General features: G+C 39.2%; 2 protein-coding genes across 3 annotated transcripts; both read right to left on the minus strand.

Annotated features, from left to right (window-relative positions):
- Nucleotides 1-8608: 8608 nt before the first annotated feature.
- kctd9b (potassium channel tetramerization domain containing 9b) lies at nt 8609-13192 on the minus strand. Of its 2 annotated transcripts, XM_026356797.1 has the most exons (12): nt 13033-13192; nt 12787-12908; nt 12658-12701; nt 12354-12447; nt 11995-12053; nt 11773-11901; nt 11627-11694; nt 11449-11544; nt 10914-11063; nt 10671-10776; nt 10436-10569; nt 8609-10071 (listed from the first exon to the last, which is right to left on the minus strand). In XM_026356797.1, the coding sequence occupies exons 1-12, from the start codon at nt 13078-13080 to the stop codon at nt 9955-9957; spliced, it is 1167 nt and encodes a 388-aa protein (XP_026212582.1). In that variant the 5' UTR covers nt 13081-13192; the 3' UTR covers nt 8609-9954. The 2 variants fall into 2 exon arrangements, with proteins under 2 accessions (XP_026212582.1, XP_026212581.1); XM_026356796.1 differs by having other exon boundaries at nt 11627-11901.
- Nucleotides 13193-15314: 2122 nt separating this feature from the next.
- Nucleotides 15315-19974, minus strand: march5l (membrane-associated ring finger (C3HC4) 5, like). Its single transcript, XM_026356600.1, has 7 exons — nt 19873-19974; nt 18744-18837; nt 17770-17972; nt 17517-17647; nt 17249-17420; nt 16482-16645; nt 15315-15784 (listed from the first exon to the last, which is right to left on the minus strand). The coding sequence occupies exons 2-7, from the start codon at nt 18770-18772 to the stop codon at nt 15620-15622; spliced, it is 864 nt and encodes a 287-aa protein (XP_026212385.1). The 5' UTR covers nt 18773-18837; nt 19873-19974; the 3' UTR covers nt 15315-15619.
- Nucleotides 19975-21062: the final 1088 nt, after the last annotated feature.

Genomic DNA, 21062 nt, shown 5'->3' on the forward strand with positions numbered 1-21062 from the left:
TGGACATTTGGACGGCAGCACAAAGGATTGTTTTTGTGTGGTGGGTGTCTCCTGTTGACCTTCTGACTTTATTGTCCAGAAACACTCACATTGTTAAGCGAGAAGATTGGGTTTTTGTTTCTGCAGAAGAAATGAAGGTCATTGCATCTAGTGTGATTGCCAAGAAAGCTCACTTCAGAGTCTCCAACACGTCTTCTGGCAAACTCCCATAAAGCTTTGACTTGTGAAGAACCCAGTTATTGTACGTATACGCTCTCCTACCTGAGTAAAACTTCTTCAGATCAGTCGCAGGTGTCTCTGTGCCTTCCTCACTTTATATGATTTACATGTGCCACATTTCTTCTATTTCCTAAAGAGGGATTTGAATTTACTCCAGGAGATATTCAGTGAATTCATTTTCTTATATCCATCCCCTAATTTGTTTTACTACAGTTCTTTATTGCACTCAGGTGATGTTCAATGTGTCACTTTAAAAGCAGCTACTCATCATTTATTCTGTGTCTTACATTTTTAATTATTGAGGTGCTTTGTAGAGATCATGAAAAAGTCTTTTTCTGTTGATCAATGTCACAAAAGACAAAAGTTGGGGGGTTAAAACTAATTTGTGAATCATTGTCACTGTAAATCTTTGTGACCTACTGACGTTTTATCCTGCGTTTAGCTCTTCATTAACTAGCAGTTAGAAGTTAAACAGTCGTGTTCTGTGAAGTACAAAGTCCCTTCTCCGTACAGGTGCAGGAAATTACTACATTACGACCTCGACAGCAATAAGACACTGCAACCACAGAAATTATAAAAGCAGGAAAATCCATTTTAAAAACAACAGAGCAGCACCTCATAACCCACAGGAATGAATCCCACATCCCTCGGCCATTTTTATACTGTGTGTTTCACCACACGTGGTTTATTAATGTCCCCGGGCATTAGCCCTTGAATGGAATCCAATGACAATATTTATTTCGCTTCGAATCCCTTTCTTTTCCGCCCTTTAACCCAAACTCTTTACTTAAATCCTGCCTTGTTTTTATAGCAAACAAAGGACTTGGTCCTGATTTTTGTGATTCAGCTGTCAAAGATAAATAGTGAGGAAACCTTTGCTTTTTAACAGCTTAGTTAAAGTTATTCCTCCATGTTCCAGCAGAATGATTATAAAATTATTTACTCAGCTTTGTGCTGTGTCAGTCGGCCTCTTGGTCTCTGTGACCTCTATTTAAATTCTGGACAGATCTACACGCTGATAATTTCTAATGAATTTAATGACCTCTTGATGTTTGATCTGTCAAAATGACTTCCTTACTTTGTTCAGTGCAACAGTAGAGTCTTAGAGCTGTGATACACCAAGTCGACATCCAGGAACTGGAGAGTGGACTGAACCAAGAAGAATCACTAAGAAACAACACTCTGTACCAGCAGATGGCAGCAGTCTGTACTCACTCATCACTCATCACTCAAAGCAGAAGAAGAACTGCTGCAGAACTACAGACAGAAAAAACTGTAAATAAAACACTTGAGAGTGTTCAAATAGTGTTTTCACTGACAGTTTAAAACTTCTTCTAGTCCAGAATATGTCTGATAAGAAGTTGCAAATGGTGCTGAAGTTCATTTTTCATGCACAGGAAATATTTATATTTATTTAAGTAAAGGAAACAGTTCCACAGCAGAAACATCAAGCAATGTTTTTTATCTTTCCACTGCGATTTCACGTTTTACCAACCTGACCCACTATACAGCAGGATTTTCAGCTCAGTTGCTGCTTTTTCAGCTGGACTTCAGCCCACAGGAAGACGTCCCTGAGCTGACCAATCAGAACAGAGTGGGATGGGCTGTAGGAGGGGCTTAAAGACACAGGAGCTCAAATGAACGTTTTTAGTTTTAAAGCCAGAAGATCTCCTGCTAAAGAGGCTTTAGAAGATGTATTTGCACTTTTTAAATTTGAAAATCACACGATCTTATAACAATGGAGCCACAGAATAAAATCATGACCACTGGCCTCCCTTCCAGTTACCATGACTCATCTTCCAGATACCTTCACCTGGATGACTGCGAGTCTTCACCGACATGTGTCTGTGCTCAGTTCAATCCCAGCAGAGGAGGGTTTTGTACACTCATTGTTTTGGACATTCCCATTAAGAGCAGATGTCTCTGTCAGTTGTTGAGCCAAAGCCGCAGCAGCCCTAGCCCCAGCCCAGCACTAACTACTGACCCTGTTGAACCACAAAGTCAGACCAGTCTGGTTCCACCCAGACCTGGAGCCAGAGCCAAACCTAAACTCTGGACAGACCAGAGCAGAGCAGGGCCAGGACATGGCAGGCCAATAAGAAGCACATTCCAGGTCACCAAACTCAGCCTCAAGACTTTTTCTGAGCTCCACAGCTTTGAACAGCAAACACAGGTGCTCTTCTCATCAGAGCCAAACAACGAGATGTAGTTTTTTCAAACTAAAACATTAAATACTTTACAAGAAGAAGAGACGGACAAGTTCACAACCCACAGAATCAAAGCTATAAAGTCAACTGAGAGTAAAAGTCTCAGGTTTAAGGTGTTTGTACAGATATTACTGTCTTTTCTTTTCTCTGAGACTTTGTGGGCGGCTGTTTACAGTCAAGGAGAAAAAGCTGCAAAAGCCTCATCAGCTTTTTTTAGTTTTCAACCACAAGACCAGAGGATCATCCCAGAGGTCACAGGTCACCACCACAACGTCTTTAAAAACAGACAAGCCTGATCATCGGGTGACTTACAGTATGTTGACAGTTAAGTTTTATAATCAATCATGGAAGTGACAGGAGCCAGCGCAGAGAACTAAAGCCAGCGGTCCACAGTGCGCTGGGGGGGTCAGTCCACACCGAAATACCAGCAACCACCGGATCAGTTGCTATGAAATGGGTGATGCCCACTGCCCAGGGAGTAAAAGTCCTGTTTACACAGTACATGCACATTCACTTAGTTGTCAGTTTATTTGGTACAGCAATGAATATTAAGTCTAATACAAAAGTCCTGCAATAACTATTCCACTTACACGGATTTAGTTTTGTTCAACTGCTGTGTAGGACATAAACAGACTCTCATGTCTCTGTGTTTCTGTGCTCTCTCATCTCTGCAGCTCACTCACTCTTGGACTTTCTGCAGTGTGTTGTGGTGCAGCGTTTGGACTTTTTCCACTGTGGAAAACCCAAAATGCATTTATGCAAATAACAGTTGAAATTATCCAGGTGGCAGAGCCACTGTGACCAGCTCTGAGTTCTTTCAGAAACACACACCCTGTTGTGTCTGTGTCTTTGTCAGTTGTGCTAAACACAGGAACATCCTGGAGGCTGAGGTTCAGCAAGGAAAGTGTGTAATTTTAGCAAGATGTTCAACCCCACTGAGCTCCACTCTAATGACAGAGTTCATGCTCAGGCCTGGGCGGTATGATAATGCACACTAATGCTGTATGTGAGCGAGTGAGGTATGTATTTACAGAAGTACCTCAAATCAAGTACAGAGAGTATTACTCTTCAGTGTTACGACACCCTGTGTGGTCTTTTACTGCCTATAACTCAGTGGTAAACACATGTGTGCATGCATGCACGTGTGTGTGTGTGTATGGTTCTTTCTAGGACTTTGGATGAGAGCATCCTTCATGAGGTCATGGATGCTGCAACCACAGGGAGATTGCTGTGGAGCTGGTTGGATGTTTTGTGGTGCCTGGGTGGGACCGAGATACAGAGACTCCATCGAAATGTTTCTATCCTGAAGGTCACACTGACAGATGGTGGTGAAAGAAGTACTCACATCTTCTACTGAAGTAAAAGTACCCAAAAGTATCAGCAGTAGTAGTACACAACTATTCTCAGATTCATATGTATACAACTGGCAGTATTATATTATATTATATTATATTATTAGCTTCATACAGTTGAAGTATCAATGATAGAATTACAGAAGTATCATTAGTAAAAGAACATTTATCAGTTTAAAGCATGTACTAGAAGTAAAAGTACGTGTTTTTGTGAAGTATTTTACTGTTAGAGCAGCTGGAAGGAGTTTTATTCACTTAATGTAAAGTATAGTAAAAATATAAAGCAGCTAGAACTGAAAATACTTAATTACTTTATCTTAATTACTTTCCAGCACTGCTGCCAGGCCGCTCACACTTTCTAAATCAGGATTACTTTATTTTTTCTGCAGAGCTGAATGAAGTTTCTCCAAGTGGTGACTTGTGGTTATGATTCACAATGCAGCTGTGGACTCTAATACAGAGGGAGGGATTCATGTGTCAATACTGTTCGTGTCCACGTGGAAAAACAGAGGAAGAGGAAAAGCATGATGCACAGAGCTGATAATTAGAGATGGTGATCTGTAAGATAAAGGCATTGTGGGCACTGGAGGTTGAAAAGGATTCAACGAGGACCTGGATTTGATTTTCTACAGGACTGTGATTATTTTGAAACGATGATGAGAAACACAAAATGTAGTCTCGTTAGCCAATAACAGTAAGTCTACTGTGGGTAGTACGGTTACTAGCTAATTTACAAGCTTTGTTCAAATAACACAACTTAGGAAATGCATTAAAGAAAGAAACCTAAAGACGTAGCTCTGTGATACGTAAAAACCTGTACACAGAGGTGTGTTTTAGTCATCTGACATAATGTTTTGTGTTTTTTTTGCAGGTTTATCTGTAAATCTGCACTGAACCTTCTAGAAAACCATTTATACTATTTTTTAAATATGAACTTAAAAATATCCATTCAACCTTTTCATTTAATGACGGGTTTCAGTGTTTGCAAAGTGGCTTATATGTTTGTATTAGTGGTTATTTATGTTTCTCTTTAAATGTATCTAATAGAAGAAATGTGTATATGTAAAAAACAAACACACACATGCAACGTCCTCCATAAAAGAAACAGAGAGAGGGAGCTCGAGACAGACACGCCACAAACTCTGGAATGTGGAGTTTACATGGGCAGCTTTATTTGGCCCGAAGAAAATGTTCCCTTCATTGAGCTCAGAAAGCCACATCCCACTCACTCTCTCTGTCACACACACCCACACACACACACACACACACACACACACACACACTACCACCTATACACAAAATCTATATGTAAAAACGCCGACACACAAAGCATGTGTCCTACATAAAGTTCCTTCTGCTGTTATCATTTATTTTTCCTAGAGGTCGTCACTGGTTGTGCTGATAGTCCGACAGGTCGAATATTCAGTCCAGCAGCTTCATCGAACCTGGAGTCATGTTTAATATGGTGTACAGATGAGTCACAGTGTCACTGAGATGATGAACAGGGACTACAGTCGGGATCAGAGGTGTCTGGATTCACAAAGTTGGAGGTTTTGGTTCTTATTAGCTCTTTTTAAAGAATCAATAGTGATGTCGGGCGGGAAACGAACTCTCTGCTTCACTTTCCGCTGAAATCTAGATGATCGTAACTGGCTCTGAAACTCCTCAACAAGACTTATGACTATAACAACCCCATGACCTTTGCTTTACAGACACTCTGTAGTCACGGCAGAACTCATCACTGCAGCCTCTAGTGGCCGTTAGCAGGGCATCAGTCCTGTGGTTCACATCAATTAGCTGGTTTCTATTCTTATAATAATCACCACCTGGTCATATTAATAAAGCAGACAGTCTTAGAGATGATAGTTTCTGCAGACAGATGCTCTTTTTCCAGTGAAGTCAGTGGAACAGACGTCACAGTGACTCATGTATTCATGTGAGCTCATATCTGAGTGGGCTGCTGTCATACAACACTAAGACAAATGTGGTTTAATTGCTTTAAGATTTAAACAGCTGACATGATGCGGAAAAAGGTTGTTTTTAGAACAATTACATCTTACAGCGTGACTTTACCTTTCCAACGGGTCAGTGTACATGATACACAACTGGCACAATGTCATTTCTATGCAGGTGACTTTATTTCTCTTAGCTTGTAACACAAGCATCACAAACGTTCCCTCACAATCTGCTGATGACTTGAAAGGAGAAGAAAAAAGAAAGAAGTCACAGATTTCTCTGATCCATGCACACAGATTCTGTTGTGTTTGATGAAGGAGCATAAACCTTATGACCTGTGATGAGTAACACTAGACATCAAGAGTCAAAACAGGAGGAAACAGGTAAAGAGTTTGGAGGTTTGTTGGACTGTGGAGCTAATTTCAGGTTGAGCTGTTATTTACAGAACTACAAATATGAAACATGTCTTTCAGGATTATTTTTAAGAACGACTGGCAGTGACTGGATTCTGAATAAATGAGAGGAACCAGACTGGAACCAGAACCCGGTCCCATCAGTAATCTGATCAGCAGTCCTAATGTGTGTTCCATCTTTAGCTTTAGGTTTGTTGGCACTTTCCACTCGAGTTGTGTATTTTACTGGTTTGAATCGTCCTATAGAAAGAGCCTCTATCCCAGCAGTGCATACACCCCACCGTGAAAACAACCACAGATATTGACCAAACTGGAACAAGCATACTCAGCCCGCAAGGTGTTCAGAGACCAACCACTTCAACATAAACACTTCCAGCCCACAGTCATGCATTTACTTCCTTTTTATGAGCCAAGAAGCCAATTTCTTCTACCCAAACGTGAAGCAACTCAGGTTTTGGACTGTGCATTGGAATCTACATTCCCACTAAAAACACACCCACAGATGTCCTGTAACACACAGTGACTAAAGCATGGGTGTGTGTTGTGTTTGGCAGCTGTAAATATGTTTTATAGCAGCCAGGCCACCACTCAGCTGATCCTGAAGTCAAAAACGATGACATGATATTGATCCAAGCTGACTATTATGACATCAGGCACTTTATTTCAACCATTATCTTTGTACTTAACAAAGAAAATCAGATTTAAAGCTGCACCAGACAGTGCATTTGCAGGTGTAAAAATGAATGTTAACGATTTTCCACAGTAACTAGTCATAAATCAGGTTTTTAAAGTTGTTCTCTCATTAAATCTGCAGGTAAATTAAACGTAACAAGGCCTCAACATGGTAGAAACCTAACTTATGAGTCACGTGCAACAAATCTTGACCAGTACATTTATGTCATCAAGTTCAACAGTGCTGAATACTCAGTAGTTTGCAGACTCAGAGAAATCACTTTGTTAGAAGAGACATTTTAGAGCTAGAGATACTTATTTACTTACTTACTATAGAACTGTAGAAACAGACGTTCAGCAATTATTTCTCTACAGGTTCAACTTGTATAACATATAAAGTGTACGTCAAATAATTTACTGCAGCCTTAAGAGTCTAAAGTCTCACTGTATTTAGTAACTGTTGCTTATCACTCCATGATTGGACCACTTACCCTCTGGTGTTGGCTTTCTACCACAAACCACCAATCAAGCCCCTCCACCCCCAGCTTCATTACCTCATGTCAACACACCCTCACTTTGTGCTGCAGTGGTTAAATAAAAGACAACAGATACAGACAGATATAGCAAAGCAGGGGGAACACATCATGTTCTTGTCGCAACACTTTTTTTGTGGGGGGGGACACATGTTCCTGTGTTTACACTCCAGGCAGCACACATGTGCTCATGGATAAACCGCAGATGTAAACTGTAAACATAGCTGAATGACAATCTGCAGTTTAGTGCAAACAAAGCAGAAAATAAATGAAGCTGGAGGGTTGGGGTCAGGTCCTATCGGAGTCCGGATCTGGAAGTTTGGACTGAAGCCCCCAATTGTGTTGTCCATCAACACCACAGAGGGGAAATGTGCTGGTACTTGAAGCATACGACTGCTCATGTTCTTTGTTTATCTTGTCGTAGCGCTGCATTGTCGCACAAAGACTATTTTAAACAACAAGTGAGGGACTCGTTCCTTTATTCTGTGAGTAGAGGACAGAAACGTGAACTGTACGGAAATATGAGTGAAAGTCATTGACTGTAGAGGATTTTCTGATTTCACTTTGGATTATTATGAGTGGTAGAAAGTACTTAGGTGAATGGTACTGCTCTTAGGTACCATCATGAAGTACTTGTACTCGACTTTGTCGTACAGTATGATACATTATACTTTTACTCTAACTTTCAGAGGGAAGATTTGTACTTTTTACTCTACAACATTTATCAGCAGCTGAGCTTAGTATAGTTTTTAGATTTAAAAAACACAAACATCAACACAAACAATCAAATATATTAGAATATTAACTACTCAGCAGTATATTATTTAATTTAATAAACCATTAAAGAGATGCACACGTTAACGCATAAGTGATTATAATCCAATATTACACATACATTTTAACTTTTGGTACTTTGAAGAAAGTATTTAGTTTATAATACATAATATAAAACATAACTTAAGACTCAGACAAGGATTGACCTGAACTGCTACTCAGAATAAAATGCTGCAGTTATTTAATGTTCCTGTCGTTTTAATCTAGTTTGTTTCAATGATGTTGAACTTCTGCCTCTGAAATCCAACTTCCAGTTGAACCGATCACAGAAGCTGAGACGACACCGTCCTCTGCTGGAGAACTGATGCACATCATGCAGCTGTGGAGCTCTCTTCAAATTTTAGAATCTAAATAATTGTATTTTCCACATCATTTGTGATAATGCAAGAGTAGTTGTGACATGTTATATAAGTCAAGTCATGCAGTTTTTAATAAAAACATTTATTATTGATAACACCATAAAACACCCACAGCACAGCAGAGTAGACTGAGACAGTTCATGTTTAGCACCTCTGTGGTTTCACATTTCTCACCAGTTTACATGAAACGTGCAGCTGCTGAGTAAAAGACAAAGAAAACATTTTACATTCACCACCGTTCAGCAGGATCTGACATTTACTAAAATATATATATTTCTCTATTAGCGCAACATTAACTAAACATCATGTATATATATATATTTATATATAAAAGAAGCTACTGAATGAGCAGAACACAAAAACCGCTTTTGCTTATTGAACATTTGTTTAAACTTTAGTTTGAACACGTTAAATTGATTTAAATGTGTATTTCTTTTTCTATGTTTTAATTTTAATAATGAAATAGTTAAGACAACAGCAGGATGAAGCTGTTTCAGTAAACACCTGTCACTCTCTGTTGGAGGTAATACGGAGGAGGAGCTCCATCAAATACACGTCATTTCACAAAGACTGAACTTATTGTAAAAAGACTATACTGAATTCCCTCTTGTTATAAAAACCTTTTGTCTAATTGTTTCTATCAACAGCAGCCTGAAGATTCTGAATGAAGTGAAGGTTTGAAGTGATCACTAACAGAATCTATATTTGAGTTTCCCAACATCAGTGTTTGCTCGTTTTAGTCTGATGCTGAATTCAGCTGGAAGAAACTTCTCTGCTGTAGAGCAGCTGAGTTTTCCCACAACTTGGAATTCCAACTACATTCAATTAAAACGTGGCGTCAGACGGACACAAAATGCAAAAATAAAAGAAGTTTAAAAATCGAAGCTATTAAAAGTAAAATACAAATAATAGTTTGGCATCAACTGGTCGTCATCAGAGCGATGTGTACAGAGAGAAATGAGTTTCAGTATCACTGATTAGTGTTTCATGATTCACAAATAAAAACAACCCAACTTATTAAATGTCTATATTCTACATACACCTGTATAGTCTAGTACAATCCAATAAAGCAGCTCTGATGTGAATTCTTTCTTCTTCTTTCTTACCGAGTTATAATTTCTCAGTTTTGTTGCCTGTTTGGTTGAAAAGCTTACAGGAGCAAAGACCATTTATGAGGTGCAGATGCTCGACTCTGATGTCACTGTGTCACTTTCTGGAGACACATCTGTTTCATCCATTTGCACTGAAATGAATAATAATTTTGAGCAGATGATTAATAAACTTCTTTGACATTCGTAAACACCAGTTGTCTTGTTGTCACTCGTGGATCAGGGAACATGCATTAGTCACCAGTATTGAGACTCTTCTCTTGTCACGGCACACGTTAAGACTGAATGTGTTGCTGTGTTTTACCGAACACTCTGAGACATGTGCAGAGGAGTCAGCATCTCCTCAAAGATGGCTCCTTTCACATTGGAGCCTCTCAGGTTGGCCTCCTGAAGATCACATCCCGACAGGTCACAGTTCTGAGGGAAAAAGTACATAAACTGGAATAAATTACAGACTTTAAATATTGTAATATTCCAGAGAGACATATGATAAATGTATATTTATACATGTGATTGAAGTTTGATAAATATGAAGATGGGCACAGCAGCAAGAATAAAACCAGTCCCCAAATAAAGAACAGACAGTTATAACTACTGTTACTGTTACTGTTACTGTCTGCTGCTGGCAGGAACAAACATGAATACGACCTTTAAATATGGTAATAAGGTTGTTTTCTAGGCCGTGATAACCTGAGGTTATAATCACAGATTCTTGTAGACTTTGGATCTACAGAGTGTTTGTGTGTGTGTGTGTGTTTGTGTGTGTGGTGTGTGTTCCTACCTCCAGGTCCGTCCCGGCCAGTGTAGCTCCTCTGAGATTGCAGTTCTTCAGTTTGGCGTTTTTCAGTGTAGCCACCCTCAGGTTAATCCCGGTCATCTGACTTCCCTCCATGTCCACACCTTTCAGGTTGGCTCCTGTTGACATAGACAGACACATTCACATAGAAGTTCAAAATGAACTTCAGTGAAGTTCAGTGTGGGTTTGTCTGTAGATTGTGTATAACTGGCTGCTTCACCCTCCAGATTGGCTTTGATTCCAGCAGGATCCTCAAAATTACAGCCTCTCAGTGAAGCTCCTTCAGCGTTGGTGCACAGCATCTTCACACCCTGCAGATTGGCTCCCTGGGATGGACACACACATACAAATATTAATACTATAGATACTTAGAATCAACACTGAGTTCTGCTGCTTTCAGTCACTTCAGGCAAATGTTGCTGTCTGCGTGTTAGCCGTATTAACCTGAAGTTAAGATACTCACATCGAGACACGCCATGGACAGGTCCGCTCTCTCCAGGTTTGCCCCGCTGAGGTTGGTGTGGGTCAGGTTGGCTCCTTTCAGGTTGGCCATCTTAAAGTTGATGTAACGGAGATCCAGACGAGACAGGTCTGCACCGTTAAAGTTCAGACCCTGATAGAAAACCAAGGCAAATTTAATTTAATTTAATTTGTTTCTTGGCAAGAAATATCTGCAACAAACCCACAGAAATTTTGATTTAGGAGCATTACAGTAAATTTTACTACTGCGCATTACATTTTATTGAGATATTTTAAAATGCTAATTCATTAGGGGTCGTAACATTTCTGTGCTGTGCTGCTTTCAGGGACAGTACAGAGTGTAGGTCATGCGTTATGGGTCCTTCAGGGACAGTAGAAGTAAGTGTAAGGTCGGGTTAACCTGTTGTTCATTTTATACTTATAATAATAATAATAGTTTTCCATGCATTAACAATTCAACTTCTCCTGCCATATCTGTGAGGACGTTCATGCATGTTTGTGCGTTTCATTTTGTTTACCTGACACCGCAGCTCTGACTTGGTCGTTGTTGCCAACAGGAATCTAATAAACTCCTTGCGGGTCAGAGGAGAATGGTCATCAGGAGGCTGAGAGGACTGAAAAGGGAAAACACATGTGGAGATCAGAGTACTGGCACTGAATGTACAATTTATTCCATATAATGTCCTTTTCACACACCTTTATGAGGGCCTCCAACTGTTCAGCAAGCTGTTCAATACCAAAGAAACGAGCCTCTTCCAGCACACCTGCAATGGAAATAACACACATTTGAAAGCAGTGTAATCTTGGACTTGTGTACTTGTTTGAAAATATGTCTTTTATACCCAGAGGGTTGATGCCTTCGTTGATGATGAGCTGTCCATGTCTCAGATAATTCAGAATGGGTTCAAAGTAGTCTGGGCTGCGGTCTATCAGGTACGCCCCCTGAGAATCCTGCTTGTTTCTCCAAACATCTGAATGAAATACCATCAAAAATAATCTGACGTAACATAAGATACTTTACTTCTCTTCAAGAATAAAACAATAGGTTTATTGAGCAGCATCACCTTTCCCTCTGAACATGTGGGCCAACATGCTTTCAGGCTCTTTACTGACCAGCGTGCTCCTGAGGACAAACACAAACACAGAAGAGTTCAGTATTAATTATTTTTAAATGTAACTGAATAAGACATTTCTCATCCTCTCTGTGATGCCAATCATGTGCAGTGATGAGCACTGTGTTGCAGGCAGATGAACAAAGCCTCCTTGGCGGCGGGACGAGAGATGCTCTCATAGCTCACGTGGCCCACCAGAGGAGGTCATAAATACTCAAACCATAACAGTTAAAGATGGCTCAGGCTCGTTCAGACCGCTACAGCACACTTACAAATCATATTTGAGGTTAAACTGAAAGTGAACTACAGACCTTGTTGTGGTGAAGCAGCGTCCACCTACGTTGAGTGTCAGCCAATCTGTGTGAGTCTGTCCCTTTTCTGGATCTCTGAAGTCTTCCTGACAGTCTGCAAACAGGTAGTAAGTGATAGGAACTGGTGACAGAACAGGGCCAAGGATTGTTCAGCACCAAAACAACTGGTAATACGTTTAGATTTTGTGACTTTAAGACAAGTGAACACAACACTGACAAGTCATCATCCTACAAAGCTGTAAGTGGATTTTTTATCCACATTAGCTCCTTAATCCAGGAGTTGTAGTGTTTTTTGGTCTCATACCTTCAAATGAATCTCCCTCTGATATGTACAGCACATCATCGTCTCTGCAGGAACAACATTCACTCATTATTCATCCCTGAATCATCTCAACACCACAGGATGCTGCAGTTTCCGTGGTTCAGGTCTCACCTGATCAATGTTATGTCGTCTATGAGGCCGCCGTTCCCGTTATAAACACTAGAGGCTCTTATTCCCAGTTTTGAACTGGCCACGGACAGTAAATCCTCCAGAGAACCGTACACGGCCACCACCTGTTTGATAACACCCGACATTAGCTTGTAACACTAGCTAACATGAGGTAACGTTAAACTGGCCATTTTGTCTATGGAGGCTCACCAACGCACCTATTTCCTTGTTTTGTATTTTGCAGCTTACCTTTCCATTCGTGGAGGTTCCGTTGACAAACAGTGTGACTCTCCTCATGTCAGAATAATGTTGACTACAATGTTAAATTGTTGAGTTTATCTCTAAATACATGTTTTTTGGACACACACTTCTTTTCCTGTTCTCTTTCCTGATTCTGCTCAACCGCCCCGTGCTGCAGACTCAGCCAATCAGCTGTGTAGGATGAAACGCAACAGCCAATCAGTAAACAGAGTGGGCGGGACGTTCACGCCTTGACAAAGGCTCAGTCAATAAATCCTAATTTTTATTTTTCATTATTTCAACTTTAACGAACACAAAACTTTAACTATTCATTTAAACTATAATAGAACTGAAAAAGAAGAGGAAAATAAATAAACAAAACATTTGTATCTGTTAAATTCAGGATCTTTCCTTTTAAATGGCAAAAATGAATGGAAGGAAATGATTATTATTATAAGTGCAGACAAGGTCACAGGGAGACACAGGTTGTCAGATAAATGTGGAATAAAAATACTACTTGCCTCGGAAATATTATGAAGCATAAAGAAGTGAAGTAAAGTTCACATTTTATATGTAGCATACTTTTTTTAACACTATTACACACAGTAAACCTGTATTCACATACATTTATGATAACAATAAAATATGACAAAATTGTTTAACAAATAGATTTATTTAACAACCTCATCACCATGACAGAAATTACGAGCTCCTTTTAACATTCACATACAGTAACTGTACGGAAAATGCAATTACAGTCTCAGGTCCTTTTCATTTGGTAAAGGCAGAAACACTCTCTTCTGGGAAAACTATATTACTCTGGAACTCCTACTTTATTTGTTTTTGACTCCAATAATCACAAAATAATGTTTCATTGGCTTTTTGTTTGTTGTATTTTTGTGTGCATTTAACGCACAAAATACAACAAAGTGTGTCTTTTTTGTAAAGTTGAACACATTAGTGTTTTATATCTTCTGACCCCTTCTGCATATCAAATGACCACATATGGGGTCATGACCCCGAGGTTGAACAACTCTGATTTAGCTGTGCTGCATCCCTACAGGACCACATACTGCACAGTTCGCAAGCACTTTGCCTTCAGGGGGTCAGGTTCAAACTACACACACAGAGCCAACATGTTGAATAGAAGATCAGCTGATTTCCTCGTGTGTGTGTGTGTGTGTGTGTGTGTCAGCATTAAAAGTTAAATAAGTCAGTTACTTCAGTCAAGTTAATCCAGCTGCAAACAGCTGCACCACCCTGTTATAACAGGAACTACTCTGCTGACAGTTTCCTTAACAGAAATTTAAACAAGAAAATGTAGTTAAGAGGCCTTAAAGCTGGAAAATACCTGCAGGTAGACAAATCATGAGATAAACTACATGTTAGACTCCAGCACTTGGTAGATAGTCGACTTCAGCCCCATTCAGACTGGATTCATGTCTCCAGTGGAGGTGGAATACAGGTTTGTTTCTATTAAAAACCTGAACATGGGGTTGATTACTCAGCACAGTGAACATTTCCTCCACAGCTCATGCTGTGATGTTAATTCAGTCTGAATAAAACTTGTCTCGTTACTAGGAAAGTGCTTCAAATAAGGCACATTAAATAAAGACGTTAACGTGTGCTGGGTTAAAGCTCAACGAGTGACAGTGATAAAGAACGAGATCAATCTGTGACTATTCGCACAAATCAGTTTCCACTGGTTACTGACTATTTAAGAGTTATGGATTTTAACGTTTTCTGATCATAAATGCTGCGTCCTGATACATGTGTGTTTAGGGGTAGATGACTGATAGCGTCGTTAGCATATTACACAGATGTAGACACCAGCTTCTCCAGGACACTGGAGACTTCTGACATTTGATGGATTATTTAAATATGAAGATGTAGATTTAGTGAAGCTGGAACAGCAAAAACCTTGTCAGTCTAACAAGAGCCCTACAATAAACCCTGCCTCATGCACGTGTCAATGTTCCATTGTTGGTGTTGATTGCACTGTGTGATCGTTTTGGAGGCTGCAGAGACGGGTTTCATTGTATTTTATGACAAGACTGCTGAATTAGAATACAGTCTTTTAACCTGGGGTAGCTATAAACTGCCCACTGAGGGCACCTAAACATGGTACAATAATGATTATATTCCTTTCATCTCACTGCTCCATTAGACATAATTTCTTATCTACAAGAGATTAAAACTAATCTGATAACTGCAGAACTTTGACAGTAAAATGATCAATTGAGTGTATATAGAAACACCAGCTGTCACTGGCTAAATATCTGCTCATCGTCTTAACTCAATTTCTTTATTTGGGAACCATGTTAAAAGATAAGGCAACAAATCATGATTTTGAAATTTCAAGTATCTTTTCTGACTGACACTGACATTTAAGGCTCAGAAGTGGTAGCAGTACGATTTCACAGTCACTGGGCCCCTTATATTGTGGTGAGACAAAAATTGTGAATCGTTTTCACCTCTCCTAACCCTTCTCATCCACAAAAGCACTCACCTTACTCCTGCTTGAGTCTTGTAGTAAAAAGTGTTATTTTTAATCATTATCTGTAATTTCTTTTTAGCCTCTGTCCAAGATAATAAACTATTCATTTCCACTGTCCTCTGTGTCATTCTCTCCAACATCAATCTGTCCATCTCCGTTTCTTTCTGGGTAGTTGAGAATGTGTCTGTTGGCCTGCATGACGTACTGCTGCTGTTTGAAATACACCTTCAGCACTCCTTTTATTAGCACAAATGCGATTCCTCCCTGTAGAGAAAGGAGACAAGTGTGAGCTTAGACAATCACGCCACAGTGACGCCTGAGAGCAACAGAACAACCACAGAATCAGGAAGGGATCTTATTTTAATAAAATCATTCCCAATAATGTAGATCATTTTGTTCTGTATTTGGATCAACACAACTGAAACAGACACAGGAGACAAAAGAGAACTAAAAGAAGGCATTTACACTGGTCACGCTCCAGACTGTCCATGACAGACACCAGTGAAACACTCAAAACCCTCATGTAAATGCAGCTGCCTTGTGCCATGTTTGCACCTCATCACCTGCTTTTCAAACATGCTAAATTCAGATGCAATCCTAGCCACTGCAAATTACTTTTAAGGCTTGATTGTGTGCCTATTTGCATCTGCATTTTGCACACTCACAAAAACACTCCACTTTGTATATTTAGGCAAAGGTGCAAAGTCCAGAGTGTACTATTTTGCTAATTAGAAGGACACAATCCTCAGTGCGCACCCTTAGTAGACCAGCTCGTGAGGTTTTGTGTGGGCGTTTGCACGTGATGTAGTACACGCAAACCTTTAGTAAATCAGGGTATGAGAGCAAATAAGTAAGATTTTATGTTGCATAGCAAGAGACAGAAAAATGCACATTTTCAAAGCTAATAAAGAAAATAAACAGTGTGTCAACAGCACTTCATCAGTATTGAAGGTCTATTCACCAGTATCGTGCGCTGCAGATTAGAGGGCACCCGCTGAAACAGCAGCCTTCCCACCAAATTGGCAATGGAGGGGAAGATGAGAGCTCCACACAGAGTCCGGGACACAGAGATGTGATCTCCTGCGGCTCCATCGCCAGGGACACGGGGCAGATAACGATGGGTTCCTGAGGTAAAACAGGCAGCCTGGTTATAAAACTGTTCCCATGTGTAGCCTGTTTTTCAAGTACTGCTCCAAAACCATTAGTTTGTCTTTCAACTTTGTAGATTGATTTCTTCTGCCTGTGATCACCCGACACTGAAATGACTAATTTTGTATTTCAGCAGACCGTGTGAACAACTATTTAATCTGATGTTTATGGTGGATGTGGGAGTGTCAGGTCGTATAATCTCCCCATAAATGTGAATGTGTTTTAACTTAAAATCGAATCTCAATTAAAAATCTCTACAGTATTAACAGCAGACGAACACAATGTTCTTAAAATAATGACACACAAATAATTATAATCTTTCATGTTGTTACCGAACACACCCACTAAAGATTTCAGTGTTGGTGAACAAAGTAAGTGTTTGAAAAACTGGTTTAACCAGCTTTGGCAGCAAAAACCTTAATCAAGCTCTTCCTAACAACTCTTAGGAGGAATCATTCCTTCTCACAGAAGTGATTAAGCTCAGACAGATTTTTAGGACGTCTCATTTGTCACCCTTTCTTTTCTTGTCATGAAAGGTATAAAAACAAAGTATGTGATACAGGATACAGTGTTTTGTACCTGGTTGTAGACTACGCTTGTAGGAGAATCTCTGCCACAGCCTCACTATATAATCCTCCCAGCGGATCATCTTTCCCAGGACCAACACCACAGGGATGGTGGGGAGACCCATCAACAGGAACAGAGGGTCAGCTCTCTCCATCACAAACAGCCCCTTCTTATGTCCCACAACCTGCAGGTTATCATTGAAAGAGGTGAAGATCCCACACGCTGTACCACTCTATGATTGTACATTCTCACTGTGATATGTAAAATTAGCTCTGTGGACCTGCATGACAGTCACAGCTCCATATGTGACAGCTGACCAGTAGACAGTCCCAACCACCACCCCGACAGCAGCAAAGGGACTGGCCCGTGACAGAGCTTTGTCTACCTGCTGCAGGAAATACACCAACGGGCCTGAGGAGGACAAGAAACCACTCAAGTCACCTAAAGCATCAGTCTGACCTTGTCTTAGATTTATATTTAAGTAATGTAGAAGAAAATATGTATTTGCCACAGAAGAGTAAAGTTTCACGTACCCATCTTGGGGAAGACGATGTGGTATTCAGTGCCACACTGTGGACAGCTGACTGCTCCTCCGCTGTTTCCTTTCTGCTTCTCATCCAGCCAGCGCTGCAGACATGACTGGTGGATCCACTTAGTGCAGCCTTTACACCTGCAGGGGCTCACCCACTCTTCACCGTGGTCATCTCTCTCCGTGGCAAAACACACCCAACAATGTCTGAAGAGGACATGCACACAGAAACAGTTTTATTAACACATTCATCCTCAATTCAAATGACTACACATTATGTATAATAAGCTGTTTTACTGTAGATCTTTCAGATATCTACCCATCTATTTACCTATGTATGGCCCTTGATATACTTGCCTTTTATCACTGTGTGCACATAGACAACTGCCGTGTTAATGTCAACACTGTTCTGTGTACTGGAGAAAAAAAATAAAATCCACTAGGGGGCAAATCAGGGTCTGATTATTTCTGCCTAAAAACTGAATGTCTACTTCATTATTGTCTGCTTGGTAACCATGATGAACATAGGAATGCATAATTTAAAGAAGGTATGTTGCTGGTTAACTGCCTATGAAGCATGCTAACCCTTTATGTCATTCATACAATGAAACAGTCACCGTACAAAGCAAAGCAATTACTTTCAGTCTTACTATAATCTACAAAGTAATCTCTTTACAGCACATACAATGTGCAGAACACTAAATCACATGTTCATTCCTCAGAATACAAACACCTCATGTGAGCAAAAGTCTGAATGCTTATTATTATACATGTCACTGAATCAGTACTCGGGTTTTATTTTTTATCTTTCTTTTTTACATCTATTTCAATGTAACAATAGTACTTACTGCATTTTAAATTGTTCATATCATTTAGTGCTATAAAAATACATTGTCTTACTGAATGAGCTCTAAGTTATTAAATATAAATTACGACAATAGTAATTAAAATAGAGCACTAAACAAAATGTGGCTTTACTTCTCAGGCTGCTCCTCAGCAAGAGCCATGATCGTACTAAAGACACTCCTCCCTCTTATCTGTTAGCTTGAGCCCATCAGACTGCAGCAACAACCTGTGAAAGGAAACACAAATGTAGAAACTTTATGATAAGGGATGACTGGGGATGTTTAATCCAGAAATGAACTCTAACCCGCATTGATTGATTGATTTTGGCTTCTTGATTGATGCAACACAAACATATCAACACCTTCAACTTGGTAAAAGATCAAATGAGGTATTAAAGAGATAAAAACACCATAGTATGGGCAAGAGGTTTAAAACAAGACCACAATAGTTTACAATAATGTTGTGGTAACGATATTATCTTATAAATCTTTATTTATCATGTGAGGATCATGAGAAATGTCCACATAATTGATGATTGATGATGTGACAAAATTAATGTCATGAGTTTAAATTACCACAATATGGTGGTTGACACAATATGGTAACACATATATCATAGGCTAGAAATACTCAATTACAAATAAAACAAGCTCAGTAAACAGAGTTCAAGTATCCAGAGCTGAAGTATCTTTTATGTAGAATGTGTTATATTAATAATACTAAAAATTATTGAATAGTATCATTCACAACACAAGTGAAGTGGCCAAGTTTAGATTCTTTAGGTACCACTGTTTGGTAAAATAGTAAAACATTGGAAAGTATAAGCTCTTGTTTGGCATCTTATACCCACATCCTAGTCTAAAAAGTAACTGAAGTACCACGTACCTGTACTAAAGTAAAATACTTGAGTAAAAGTTCTTAGTTACTTTACAACACTACCATTTCCAACAAACTGAAACCAATAGAGAAAGTAACAGATTAACAGAGTCGATCTTTTAAATGAGAAGAATAACACAGCGACTCGTGTAAGTTAATTTGATCGAATTTTAGTTCGTGTATCAGCAGCAGAAACTTTCTTTAAACTTATATCACCTGCTTCACACTCAAAAACAAAACACGCATGCTAACGGGAGTTAGCTAGTTAACTTTTGTATTAAGCTAGTTAGTAAGACAACAAAGCTTAACGTTACCCAGTAAAAGTCATTATTTTATGACAGTTTAGGAAATAGCAGCGTGATTAAAGTGTAAAAAGAGTACCTACCTGTGAAATGAGTAGAAATCCAAAGCTGTTATGTTTTGACGGTTAAACTTGTGTTTTTCTTTCCGTAGTCTGGTTCTATGTTTAGCTCTTAACTTAACAGAGGAGGGCCCGCCTGGTTCGGCTTTAATCCGCCCTGTGATTGGTCAGCGGCTTTCTGTGGCTCTGTGATTGGTCAGTGGCTTCTTGCAACCTTCTGATTGGCCTGTCGCTCTGACAATAATTGCTGCATTCAATGAAACTTGTAAATGTGGGAAGTTTGAACTTCGTGTGTGAACATGGAGGTCAGAGTCAGAGCAGAAGTCAGAATTAGACGTTTTTGCCATAAATACAAAGAATTCAGTGAGGTTCAGAAGATAACAGAAAGCAGAACACAAAGGTGTCTAAAAACGGGTCTGTGGATATTAACGAATCTTTTGGACTATAAGATAAGATAAAGATAAGATCATTCAGGTAATATTAATCATAGATCATAGTAATCTAGTACCATATGCATGTTTATCAACATTTGCATATACATGTACAAATTAACATGATGTGTGCAAAATTGCAAAATCTTGATCGGTATAATGTAAATAAATATAAATTAGAGTGCAAATAGAAACACTGTCAGTGACACATTTTGGCTCTGTGCACCAGGACAATGGAGTAGAAGCGACATTTATTTGTATTTATTAAGAGTAGGTATAAATAACTTCCTATTTATAACTGTGTGATTAAACACTCTTTATTGACGACTTATTAACATTTAGACCTACAGACTTGGGGAGCAACAGTAGTTTATAACTAAAAATTGGTTTCTGTTATTAGTGTAACAAAAAGGTTTAGGTCATGAAGTCTATTTAAAAATGTATATAAGTAATTTTAAACATTAAGAATTCACACTGTAAAGTGCCTTGAGATTAATTCTGATTTGGCGCTTTACAAATAAAATTTAATTGAAATTCAATTTAAATTTCAAGTGTACCAAGCATTACTAACTTCATACTGGTGAATAAACTAGGAGTTGTATTTTTCATTTGTCGGATAAGTTATAAATTAATTGAATAATAGAAGCAATCACTAGAAGATTCAACGATAATAAAACATCGTTTGTTGCGTTCATGGCCACGTTTAATAAAAATGTTACTGCCCGTTGACGGAAGACGCATGGTCATTCTGCTACTCACGTGATTGGCTTTCACTCCCGTCAC

The sequence above is a fragment of the Anabas testudineus genome, chromosome 12, assembly GCF_900324465.2.
Source record: "Anabas testudineus chromosome 12, fAnaTes1.2, whole genome shotgun sequence".
NCBI lineage: Eukaryota > Metazoa > Chordata > Actinopteri > Anabantiformes > Anabantidae > Anabas > Anabas testudineus.

Coding starts and splice junctions, on each gene's coding strand:
- kctd9b (XM_026356796.1), bottom strand. CDS start 13,080: ATGAGGAGAGTCACACTGTTTGTCAACGGAACCTCCACGAATGGAAAG. Junction 12,054..12,353: donor CGCTGCTTCACCACAACAAG/GTCTGTAGTTCA, acceptor GTTTGTCCTCAG/GAGCACGCTGGTCAGTAAAG. Junction 11,902..11,994: donor CCACATGTTCAGAGGGAAAG/GTGATGCTGCTC, acceptor TATTTCATTCAG/ATGTTTGGAGAAACAAGCAG.
- march5l (XM_026356600.1), bottom strand. CDS start 18,772: ATGGCTCTTGCTGAGGAGCAGCCTGAGAA. Junction 17,648..17,769: donor CATCGTCTTCCCCAAGATGG/GTACGTGAAACT, acceptor TGTCCTCCTCAG/GCCCGTTGGTGTATTTCCTG. Junction 16,646..17,248: donor CAAGCGTAGTCTACAACCAG/GTACAAAACACT, acceptor GTTTTACCTCAG/GAACCCATCGTTATCTGCCC.